The following is a 13,031-nucleotide window of genomic DNA, read 5'->3' as shown; positions in this document are numbered from 1 at the left end:
ATTTCACTGTGAGAAGAATTGTGGTTCCCGCTTGAAGGATTTCACCCCCTCAACCAGTAATCCAATATTTTTACAGGAGCATTTGTGTGTTTGTTAAATAAATATATAAACACACACACACACACACACTCATTGACTGTAATGAAGTGTGAAAAAACTACTGTGTGGTTAGGATAACCGTACAGTTTCTGGACCAAGATCCAGCTTTCTGTCAAATCTGGTGTTGATCTGTTTAGCCGTTTGGGCTGTAGCTGTGTCTAAATTTCCTTGCAATGCATCTCACATATTACATTATTCATGTTCTTTCACATTGTTGATAACATCAAAATGACATATGAAATTACATTGTTGATGGCAACACTGTATGGTGAGCGTGCGGCTTATAGGTACTTGAAATCACTATAACCGGTAAAATTCTGTGGTGTTTTCTCAATTTAAAATGTTACATTTAAATCAACATTTTCCCTGGCTTAACATCATTTCAACCTTTGTGGTTTTTTTTTCGATAGATAGACTAATAAATTCTCTGAAACAAGCAAGGGTTAATGTAAGTCACCACATAGCTAGGTGTTGAAATGAGATAAGAAATAACGTGTGTTCCATCATGCACTGCTTATTACTACATATTACATCACCCATGACAGTTTAAATTACATCACCCATGACAGTTTAAATTACATCATTGGCACCGAAGGCCATGTGTAGCGGGGATTGCTCAACCCTCACTACATATGTCCTTCATCCAGGCAGCAGGGCCTTGTCCATCACTAGGCTCTTCTCACTGTGTTTTTTTTCTTATTTAAATATTTTATTGGTATCATAAAGCTATTGAGGTATTGAAGGACGTCCTTGGCTGGATACGGCCGTTCAAACTAATCAATTGCCCTTGCCTGATGTTTAAATGTATACAGATGTGTTAATGAACACCTTTTAACTAATGAAATCCAAATATCTAAAGAAATAAAAAAGTGTGTTCCTTACATGCGTTTTTTGAAAATACACGTATCCGCCTGTTTTCCAGCCTCCTATCAAAGGATCCAAATAATATTTTGTAAACCAATCATTTTGCTTTTCATTTTAGTTCGCTTTGTCCAAGCAGTTTTCAGGTGCATTATTTGTTTCAAACATAATGCTTTAATAGATATTTATTTCCCTGGTCAAGGAATTTAACTTTTAAAACTTCAGCTGAGCTGCTATATTAGTAGACTGCAAACCCTCTTCAAGCACAGTGCTTCTGTGCCCTCAGCCTGAACCATTAAAGGATCTGTGACTGAATGCAAAATTGTGGGTAGGTGAATGGGTGTATAAGTGTCTGAGTGAGTTTGTGAATGCATACATGAGTGTGTGACAGTGACCAGCGAATGTGTACAAATATATTTATGTTTTTTTATATTTTCACCAATATTTGCGATGACGTCTCGATAGTCACGATGTCCCTGCGACGGTAAATGGGGGGCCTCGCTGGTGATTACAGTGTAGCCTTGAATATCGCGCTAGATTAATTCATTTTGGACACATAATTTGTATCACAAATAATCCCATTTCTCAAACATGGGTTCAGAGTGGAGGTACTCTGACCTCATGTTTAGGAAATGGGAGTATTAGTGATACAAATTATGCGTCCGAAATGGATTTTAATAATCTAACGCGATATTCGAGACTACGCTGCTTGTTGACTTCCACAGAACTTTTCAGCCCCAGGAACCGTTCTCTATCAGTGAAAAGGCGGCTTCAACTTTCTGTTCAGGTTGCTTCCAGCCAATCAGAGCATCCCAGCTGCGCTCATTCTCGATTAATCGCGAAATCGTCACAAAATATCCATGGCCAGACATATCACAATTTAACAGAATCTACCTTTCTGTCAAATTTGGTCTAATTCCATCCATCAGTTTGGGCTGTAGGCTCGACAATGCGTTCCTATGGAAATTAACTTTGCAAATGCACCCTTTATTTGTGCCCCTATATATCGGCCCCCATTGTACCGATCATACCCAAACTTTCTGCTCACACAAACCTATTTTGACACTTTTTTGGGAAAAGTGCATGAAGATTTGTCAAAGTACGCCAAAGTTATAAACAAGTCCAAAACATTTTCTCCTGTGGAAACCACGTCCTAACTATATCTACCTACTGGCACCCACGAGTAGGGAGGGAAGGAGAGATGGATATTATATATTTTTATATATATGTGTGTGTATATATATATATATATATATATATATATATATATATATATATATATATATATATATTGTTCCCACAAAGCCTCCAAGCTTTAAAGCAGCACTCCACAAGAAACTGTTCACCGAACCTTTATTTCAAATTGAGGTGGCTGTACAGGCTGGTAAATTAAAGTCCCCAACGCGTTTCTATATATCTATATATATAATCCAAAATCGCCGCTTTTGAAGTGCCGCTTGGTAGGCAAGGACGAGAAGTGGCCCCAAATGTCTGTGCCAATCAAATTTTCTTTATTTTCTCAAATAGTCGACCAGCCTAAAACAAGAACGCGTTTCGGCTGTCTCAGCAGCCTTTATCAACCCAATAATGTGCCATTTTGAAAAGCCTAAAATACTCCCAAGTGGTGTCATGTGATAGTCCAACATAAAAGAGCCAAGACTGACTGGGCTTCTCAAAATTACAAATAAAAACAGTACAATTCTTGCGGCACAATGATGGAGCATAATTCATGGAAACAGAATTCTCATATTTCAAGCAGTTACAAAGTCAGTGCCAAAATTATCAATGTCGGTGAACGCTGCAACTCGTGTGTAAAATTCCCAATGCGCTTGTAAAGAATGCCGGCTCCAATCAACAAAATTCCTTGATGATCGGGCAAAAGTTTGCTGGCAGATAAGCAAAGTCACCCACCTTTTAACTAATAATGGCCCGTAATTCTCACAGTTCTCATTGTTGGCCAATTTCATCACTAATGTGGCACACAGCGCTCACCTCATTTCACAGATGCTGAACTGCTTAAAGATTTAAAGTAACACACACTGTCCGTATATTTCATGGTTCATGACTCTGGAATCACTGCAAAGAGTATTGTCCGCAGTGCCTGGCTCTGAATACAAATCCAATGGAAAGCGAGTAACCAAAACAGATCCTCCGTCGCCGCCATGGCTTTGGGCGGCGTGCTCCAAACTGCTGGTGGTGCAAGTAAGAGGCGAACTGCCGGTGGTGCAAGAAAGAGGTGAATACCATCCACGCCACGTAAGTATAAGAAAGCACTTCCCTTCACTCCAAACAAAGCTTGCACTCAGTAAATTAAATGGTATTTTTGATGCAACTGTCAGCGCAAGTTAAAACAGGAACGCATTTCGACTGTCTCAGCAGCCTTCACCAACCTGATAATGGGCCATTTTAAAAAGCCTTAAATACTCCCATCTGGGGTCATGTTATAGTCTAAAAATTCTCTCACTCTCTCTCTCTCTCTCTCTCAAGCCAGCTTAAACATTTTCCACAGATCAGCAAATAATGGCGCACTCTCAGATAAAGGTTGGAAAGCAGTGTTGGTTTATTTCCTCAGAATGTTACGCATTTCAAAAGTTACACTTACTTGATCACATACTGAGCACTGTGACTGGGTGCTATACATACATGTTTATGATACTCAGCAAAGAAAGGGGACTTCGAGTTAAGGTTGGAAAGCAGTGTTGGTTTATTTCCTCAGAATGTTTCTCATTTCAAAAGTTACTCTTCCTTGATCACACACTGAGAGCTGTGATGAGGTGCTATACATACATGTTTATGGTACTCAGCATAGAAAGGGGACTTCGAGTAAAATGTCACCCTGGGCTGCACGCCATCTGTAGCGGCCATTTGGAACATTTTGCATATACATGTTTACATATTCGGCAATGTTAATACCACAAAAGTCTGATTAAAAGAGGAGCTTGTTACAAACATTATTTGTAATAACACATAAAATTGCACTTTGTACGCAAAGTCATAAAAGGAAAAGAAACCAGAACAGTAAAGAAAAGCTGAGTAAAGTTTACAGTGTGTTACGCCTTTTGTCACTCTCCACTGTAGTGATGCTGTCTGATACCCATTAACAGCATCATGCTCGACTTTGCCCACACCTAAATCCGTCTGGACTATGTCTAAAATTAATTACGAAAATAGCACCCTCTGCTGTGACCAAAGTGATTACGTCACCCTTCGCCGATGCTACCGGTCCTCTATGAACCGATAATCCCAATGCTTGTGCCAAGTGGCAAAAGGAACTTGGATTAACTTACCCTGATGGTGTGTCCCTGCTAATTAAGAAGACTGGAACTCCAATATTTTTGATAAGGGATGTAAAGTGGTTCTTGCTCAAAAACCAGCATTGTCACAAAACTATGTATAGGACTATCACATCTATTATCTTGTTAATACGCTCGCTAGTCCCTGGCCTATGTCGCATAAAGTGCATGACCAAATAATGGTGCCTTGTGGCTAAGAACCAATTCCTTCTTTGGAGCATGAGTGCTGCATGTAACAGTGAAAAACATAGTGCAAAGAGGGAATATAAGTGAAATGTTCTTATCTATCCATCTGATGGTGCACTTTCTGAAGAGGGAAACAAAATGGTAGGTGGCCCGTGAATAGCCTGTGAAGATTCGTTGGGCCCTTCCTTTCCTCCTGTGAAATAAAGAAAACAAGAAAAAAATGAGTTAAAAAAGAGTATGGATATACCTTATATAAAATACACATATACACATCAAATGCATCTTACAACATCATGGAGAAAAACACAAGCATGTGGACAAATTCCTCATTACTCTTCAATTAAATGTGTTGCTAATTCTTCATCCTGATTGTGTCACTTTGGGTATATGGTCTCGAGATCGAGAATCCACTTTGATTCTTGTTTCCTGAGGTTCAATTCTCTATTGCCTCCTCTCTGACCCATCTGTACTTGTTCTGTGGCATAGTTGTGCAATAGCGAACTGTTGGTCAGATTGTAGTCGGCAAAATGCTGCGCTACGGGTAGTGGGGATCTTTGTTGGCAATTGCTTGGAGATGTTAAAGAACCCTTTTTTTGGCCATCAGTGTTGTGCTCCCCACATACCTTTTCCCACACAGGCACTCCAAGACATAGATGCACGCAGAGCTGCACATGAGAAATTGAGTTATGGTTCTGTTTCTGTTATTCAGTGTACTGAATTCCTGTATCATATTGCTATTCTTACACACTTTGCAATGGCCACAGGGATAAAATCCCTTGATATTGTGTTGACCACGGTCTCTACGCTCTGTGATGTCCCCATGCACTAGTATGTCTCTGAGGCTCCTACCCTTACGGTACGTGATTTTCGGTCTGTCACCGATAGTGGGGCCTATTATGACGTCACTCTTCAGGATATTTTAGTTATCATTCAATATTTTCTGTACCTTGTGTGAATCTCTATTGTACATGAGAATCACTCGGGTTACAGGGGATTCACTAGAGTTCACATTCTCTTTAGGTTCTAGGGTTTTCTTTCTGGTGATATTCTTCCTTTTTTATACTGCTCTATTCAGAAGCCACTCTGGATATCCTCGGTCTTTGAACATAGAAAGCATGATCTTTTCCTCTGCATGATAGGCCTCGTTGTTGCTACAGTTTCTTCTTGCTCTCAGTAGCTTCCAGTAGGGGATACTCCACTTAAGGGTATCTGGGTGGCCACTGAGAGCGTGAAGAAGGCTGTTTCCTGGTGTCTTTCCTGAACAGTCTGGTTTGCAAGGTGCCTTCCATTGCTCTAACCCTTGCATCAAGAAATTCTATTTCTTCCTTACTCTTGGTGTGAGTGAGTACGATGTTGTAACTGTTCTTGTTCAGTGTGTTCAATGAGTTTATGAAGTTTCTAGCTTCTTGTTCATTGCCCTTCCATATAACGAAAATGTTTTCTATGTACCATAGCCATATGACAACCTTTTCGAAATCTTCAGCATATTTGTCATCTTCCCGTATTACCTCCTCCCACAGGCCTAGGACCAAGTTTGCAAAGTTAGGGCCAAAACAAGTCCCCATAGCTGGCCCCAGGATTTGTTTAAACAGATCCCCATTAAAGATGAAAATGTTGTTCTGGAGGCACATGTACATATCGGTAAGCATGGTTCTGTGTGCAAGATACATTGTGTTTCTCATTCAAATAATACATACAATCTCTGATCCCTTGGTTATGGTCAATATTGGTGTACCAAGAACATATACGTCCAAGGTGATAAACATATATCCTTCTTCCCATGCAATGTTCCCTATCTTACACAGAAAGTCCTTCGTATATTTTACATAAGAAGGCAGAGTTGACACATATTCCCGCAAAAAAATGGTCGACATATTTTGAGATATTTTCAAAAACACTTCCTATGGATGATACGATGGGCCTACCAGGGGGTGGGGGTCTATGGGTTCTTATGTATTTTGGGAAGAAAGTATGTTATCAGGAGTTTTAGATAGTCTTTCTTAAGAAACAGATATTCTTCCCAGAAGATAACACCTTGTTGTTGCCACTCAGATAGTTTCCCCCAAGTTGAAGTTATGCTATCAATGTAGGTTTTTGTGTTGCATCTACAGTAAAATCTTTCGTCCTTCAATTGTCGGTGTGCCTCAGCGATGTACATTTCTCTACTTTGAAGCACAACGTTACCCCCTTTGTCAGCTGGGCCAATTATTATTTCTTTATCATTGGCAAGGAAAGCAATTATGTGTTTCTGCTTGATTGTCAGATTGAAGAGTTCAGAATATCTTTAACCTTGTTGGTGTTTGCACTCCAGCAGTGATTTGGCTACTACATCGTGGAACGTGTCTATATTATCATGGGGTAACATTGGGTAAAAAATAGACTTGGGTTTAAAAGGGGTAGAGGCTGCCTTGTCAGTCATGACTCCCTCAATCTCTCTTATCCCGATTACATTCTCACTGTATGTGGTTTCATTGTTGGATTTTAGGTCCTGTATGGTTCTAAGGGTATTTGCATCCCCCACTGTTAAGTTAGGCTGAATGGCACTGTTGTTGGTTATACTTTCCCCCATTTTGCTGCCTTTCAAGGTATGCCACTTAGTCAGTTAGAGCTTTGTGACAAATTTGAACATATCGATCATAGTGTGTGAATAGTTATACATTTTAGTAGGGCAATAGGACTTTGCGTAATAAATTCAATTTTATGTGTCACTGCAAATAAGGGTTGTGACAAGACCCGCTTTTAAGCAGGCTTTTGTGATATTAACATTGCCGAATATGTAAACATGTTTATGCAAAATGTTCCAAAATGGCCGCTACAGTTGGAGCGCAGCCCAGGGTGACTTTTTACTCGAAGTCCCCTTTCTATGCTGAGTTCCATAAACATATATGAATAGCACCTGGTCACTGAGCTCAGTGTGATCAAGGAAGTGTAACTTTCGAAAAGCACAACATTCTGAGACCCTAAACTAACACTGCTTTCCAACCTTTATCTGAGAGTGCTCCATTATTTGCTGATCTGTGGGGAAAAAAAAAAAAAAATATATATATATATATATATATATATATATATATATATATATATATATATATATATATATATATATATATATCATTATACTTTCTTTTGTAATATATACATTTTTGTTGTAAAGGCATGCATGTCAAACTTTTGAGTGGTAACATTTTACGTGGTAAAAGCATATGCGTTGTAATAGAAATGTTGTAAAGGCATGCGTGGTTCCGTCATACATTCATATCCGCACTTGATGTCTGTGTTGTTTAACTTGTATAATAAACCAATTCAGAACGTGTACTCCCATCTCAATGAGAGATTTCTTTCATGTGCACGAGTTCAGCAATTCAGTAATTATTGCACCCTACTGAGAGATTCCGACAGGTCTCCTCTGTTGAATATCGTGAAAAAAGGCAAAAAGTGCAGCTTGATGCATCAAATAACAATTCCATATGTTAATTGTCATTACCAAGTGAACACTTGAAATAGGAAGTATTTACTAAACCCGATAAATCACTCGCTCTGGGGTATTGGTATTTAGCAGGTGCATGAAACCGCTCACTTTATCCCAACTTATTTGAAGTCGAGGCTAAAGGCTCCAAAAATAGTGTCACTGTTCCTGAGCATTTGTGACTTTGACAAAGGTTTGTAATCCTATTCCTATCTTTGACATTAGGTATGTTGTATTTTTTACCCTGTCAAGTTGTATTACACGTATATGGTGCTTTTTTAAAAAAAATTGTGAAGGCATTGAAATGGTGAATTGTTACTCTCTTTTGCTCCTATTTTTGCAATGCTGTCGTGCAGGTGCTGAGCCAAATGGACGCTCATATAAAAGAGCTCGAGTACATTCCTGGCTTGCTCAAAGCAGCTGAGCGGAGTTTGCAGGAGTGTGAGGAAAGTCTCCTGTTCTCCAAGAGAAAATATACAGGCCAGTCAAACACTGTAACAGAACTTTCTAAAAAGGTGCTTAAAACCTACAACGTATTTGATTTGCTGTTAATTAAAACATTTAAAAGGAGGTATTTCGAGCTAACTGGACACCGTTAAACTCAAATCTTTAAGAATACATATATGGGTTTGATGTGCGTGACTTACAAACCATCATTACCCATTCCACCAATCCGCTATTCATCTTTACAGATAGATTTCCGTTTTTTCCGTTTGACTTTTTGGTTTGCTCGAGGCATAAACAGAAAATCCATTTGAGTATCATAATAATGAGGGAGGCTTCAAGTTATTTCAGCTTTTAAAACATTACATATTTGCAATAGTGAATAGACATCTATAACGGTTCTGCCAGAGGAGGGCACTCAAGCCATCCTCAGCAAAAGTTTCTGTTAATTTTTGTTTCATTTAAATTGTGCTTCAAAGTTAGTGCGTTGCGCATCGTGCTTTCCTGGCTGTTATCGTGTCAATTTAGAGGTACACACCAGATAGGTTTGGAATGTATTTTAAATCTCTCTACGTACGAGTTCAATATTAATTGAAGAAGTTCTCTTAAATAGTAAACGGTAGATTTATGCCTTTTGTTTACAGAATTTCCCCTCCTAATTCCCGTATGAACGCCTTTACTTTCTGAGGGTGCGTCATTACTATTAGATTTATAGGTGAGTCGAGCTAATAGGAAAATAACTCATCTTTTTCAATAGAAAATAATGAGCTTTAAAACTGGTAATCCATTTTTTTATGACATATGTACCCACAAGGAGCGCCAGACCCTGCTTCAAATTAGGAAAGAGCTGAAGATGCACCTTTTTAAAGAAGGAAGTAACAGTCGTGTTCTCCCTAACAACCCAGCCATACCTCCAATCTCTCGTGGACTCCATCGCTGCTTTGTGGCTTAATGCCACTGTGCAAAAACCACATACATGCATATTTTATGTCTGTATAAAGCAAAGCAACAAAATCAGTGAAATATTATCATTCTTGAATTCTTAGCAATAATAACCATGTAGATTGTTTTAATAGTTTAAATGTTTTATTAAAAGATGCCGCCTCATCCCACTGTGGCCCTCATGCTCTAAGCTGTTTTACTGTCTGTAAGGCTCCGATTCGTAAAATCAGAGACTTTCCGACCGCAAAATGGAATTTTTTAATTCACCAAACCCCATTTGTGATTCATTAAGATGTTTCCGGATCCCAATTTGAATTTGGGACTAGATACCGAATCGGTATTGGGAAGGGGCTTGATAAGGGCACCCTTCCAGATATGAATTCCTTTAGGGATGCATTAATGTTTTGCAACTGAACTCCGGCCGCAAAATATTAATATTTAGATGGTAATCAATTCCCAAACCCCTTTTTGTGAATGTTTATATAAAAGAAATCCGGGACTAGTGTCTGTTCCGAAAAACAATGGTGTAATTATTCGTTTTCGGTTTTTTTTTTTTACGCAGTCCATTTTCCTTTAAAAAAAGATTGCTTTGTTTAAAAGCAATCATTGACATGATGGTGTGCAGACTCCATCATGCCATCGTGAATGTAGCCAATCGAAGTGGGTCACAATTTACGAATTGGGACCCACTACAACTCTGTATTCTGCTGGTCATGGGTATAGCCAGTGTCTCCACAATCCCGTAACTTCTTGCTCTACATAAGCAGTGTCTAGACTGACTGACGGTGGGTAGTGTTTGATTGTCCGGTACTGATTCTTTCATAGATTCTCATGCTTGACTTTTTGCACATTGTCAGGCTTGGAATCGCTAATAGCTTAAAATAGCAATAACCTTTGTCAGAATGGCCATAGACAGAATAACAATATTTTTGTTTAGCAGTGTACTTCGCTTTATTGAAAGGCACCAAACGAGTGAATGCACCACCAGGTCGAGCCAATAACCGCCATAGTTCAGATTTTCTACCTCACATTGAGTGTGAGGGAGTCCATGGACAGACCCCTTCTATATCTGCTGCTTTTAAATCTGAAAATAAAGATTTAATCTATTCTTCTCTGGACAACATCCCAGGCTGAGCTTCAGCCTCCAGGTCCCACTGAGTTGTTTCTTGATAATTGGTGTATGGGGCCAGGGGAGATTTCAACCAGGATGTCAACTTCTGCTCAGAGAAGGACACGTTCTCTCTTTAAGGCCTGTTGAGCTTTTCATTTAAAATGACTTTTCTAATGAGCCGCACCTCAAGTACATTTACTGCCTTTGCCCAAAACTAAAGGCTTAAATAATTACATCTGTAATTCTTTCATGTCAAAAACTCCAGCTGACAGAGACAGGAGGATCGCTTTAAATCTGCAGGAGTACAAAACTATGCATCTTTCAGGGGATTCTCGCTGCAATGGATGATCCTGCAAGTAGGAATATACACTAAAAAGGCACACAAAAGAAAGCAACTTGAGATGCTGAGTTACTCCCAAATGGGTTCTTCCTAAACGTGCCTCTGCTTTGAAAAAGCAGATCACCTGCCTTCAGTTAAACTGTGATCATTCTGGGCACAGGGTCAAGACTGATTTGCATAGGGCTGGGTCCAAACTGGAATGGCATGGTGAGCAAAAAAACAATCGATTTTAGGCCCAGATCTCTGTACTGGGGTGAATGTATGACATTGTTCTGCATTCTGTCCATCAATTGTTCTTTTTGCATTCTTTTGGCTAGTCCTTTGTAAAACTGGCGCAAAAAGTTACCTAGACGTATATCCTGTCACTTTCCTGCCGAAACAGACATTGACGACAGCCTCGTAGATGGCGAGGGCCAAATCATCCGTTCCTCAGTCATTGTAGTTCCCCATCTCTCTGTCAACAGAAATCTTCTCCTCCACAGCTTTGTCGATGGCCGACTTGGTTGAGAGCCTCATCTAGTGGTTCCCTTGTCCTTGCCGGTCACCTCCTGATCAACAACGGTCAGCATTTTGTGGTCGGCATTCACCTTGTCAAAGCTGATGGTCCTTCTGTGCTTTCTTGCTGCTGACAGTAGTCTCTTCAGCCGTCTGGAGTGCCCTTCATTGTTTGATCTTCCCCTTTGGAGGTTCCTTCATTCCCCCATTGCAGGAGTTAACAATGAGCTTTGCAAAGCACCCTTTGCCTCTTTGACCATCCATCCACTCTTAATCTGGAAGCGAATAAGCAGTGGCGGCTGGTGACATTTGTAAGTGGTGTGGCAGGATTAACTGCAATAAAACACAGGCTCTGTTTTGAGTTATAGTCAAGTTGAGCGCTAAAGGAAAACCCTCCAATTTTTTTAGTTACTGCTAATTTCAGAGGAGACTGTACAAGTGGAATTTCTTGCACCACTAGCATACTACAGTTAAGAAAATTCACCCATGTTCAGTATTCCCTCCAGAATCCGGAAGATTTTCCATAAACTCTCCATTTAAAATGTGGCCTTGTATTTCTTTGTTGCTGTTGACCTCTGAAACAAACAGCAGTAGCTGTGCTCCATAGCCGTTCCGCCACCATTTTCAAATCTCATCTTTTCAACTAGCCCTGCTCACTTTCCCTTATACTGCGACTGGGACACAACTTCCTGCATTCCTGATGTGTGATGGAAAGTCCATGCAGGGACTCACAAAATGTAACTAGAATTTGGTTCAGGAAATGCAAATACATGTTCATGTAAAAGGGTCAACACTGTCAACACAGATTACCAAATACACAAGGGAAAGTGCCTCTGGCCTGAGCGGTATAAATAGCATTGATTCGAAACAAACAGGGCCAAGAAATAAAGCAGGACGAAAATCTAAATAAACACAGGAGAAAACTTTTCAGAAATCTGTGTTTACCCTGGCACTCGACCGGCTCGCATTACGGGCGGGGGGGGGGGGGAAGGTTGGTAATGGGGTCGCACTCGAGTCGCAACGACCTGAGGGGATGAGGGGGGAGGCGGTAGGGGTTTGGACACAGAACACAAATATATGAACATAAAATAAAAAGTAAAAGTAAACTTACCGTCGTCCAGACTCCAGAGACTCCGTCCCGACTCCCGCTGTCCTCGCTTTCAAGTCCTGCAGGCAGCACGTCATCAGGAAGGCGGCGCGGCAGACAGCCTCCCTCTCCACCGCTGCGTTCTTGATTGGTGCGACCGGCTGCCCCAGGCTACGTCATTTTCTCTCTGTATGCTGCTGCTGCAGCATACAGAGAGAACAGGGAGAGTTACTCGAGGACAGGGGGGAGTGGCTTGCGGGAGTGGATTGTCCACTGTTGGTAATACTGTCTGTTTGGGCGGCCTCAGGAAGTTCTGCTTTCTCGCCGTGCGAGAAGGCAGAAACAATGGTAGTTATATAATATGCTAACTACCATTTGTTCTGCCTTCTCGCACGGCGAGAAAGCAGGGGGGCGGCGCCCAAACGCCCCCATGAAGGAATCGCTACTGCGAATAAGGAAATTGTTTGTTACAGAAGGAGAGCAGTCTCGGAAAGTTTATAGTCCACTGCAGTTGAAAGTTCAATATGTCGCAAAATACAATTAAGAAGAGTCTCAACCTTGCTACAAAAATGACATCTACAAATATCCAATACATTTTGATAGGTATGATCCTCAGTATCAACACACTATGCCTGAGCTTTACATTATTATTCTAATTGATAATTCTAACCGCAGATTATTCACCTTGTGGATATTTCCCTGGGGTCAGA

The 13,031-nt window shown here is 40.4% G+C and overlaps 1 protein-coding gene across 7 annotated transcripts in view; it reads left to right on the top strand.

Moving 5' to 3' along the window:
* ODF2L (outer dense fiber of sperm tails 2 like) overlaps nucleotides 1–13,031 on the top strand; it is a 319,588-nt gene that overhangs the window by 197,499 nt on the left and 109,058 nt on the right. For 2 of the 7 annotated variants that reach the window (XM_086954099.1, XM_086954098.1), the window contains exon 12: nucleotides 8,259–8,417. The exons of the other annotated variants lie outside the window; for them this stretch is intronic. In XM_086954099.1, the coding sequence (XP_086810225.1) occupies nucleotides 8,259–8,417 (159 nt within the window). The remainder of the gene's footprint in view (nucleotides 1–8,258; nucleotides 8,418–13,031) is intronic. 7 annotated transcript variants of the gene reach the window in all.

Source organism: Lissotriton vulgaris, chromosome 1_1 (assembly GCF_964263255.1).
Source record: "Lissotriton vulgaris chromosome 1_1, aLisVul1.2, whole genome shotgun sequence".
Classification (NCBI taxonomy): domain Eukaryota; kingdom Metazoa; phylum Chordata; class Amphibia; order Caudata; family Salamandridae; genus Lissotriton; species Lissotriton vulgaris.
Note: the sequence above shows the minus strand (reverse complement) of the source record. Positions and strands in the feature narration are given on the sequence as shown.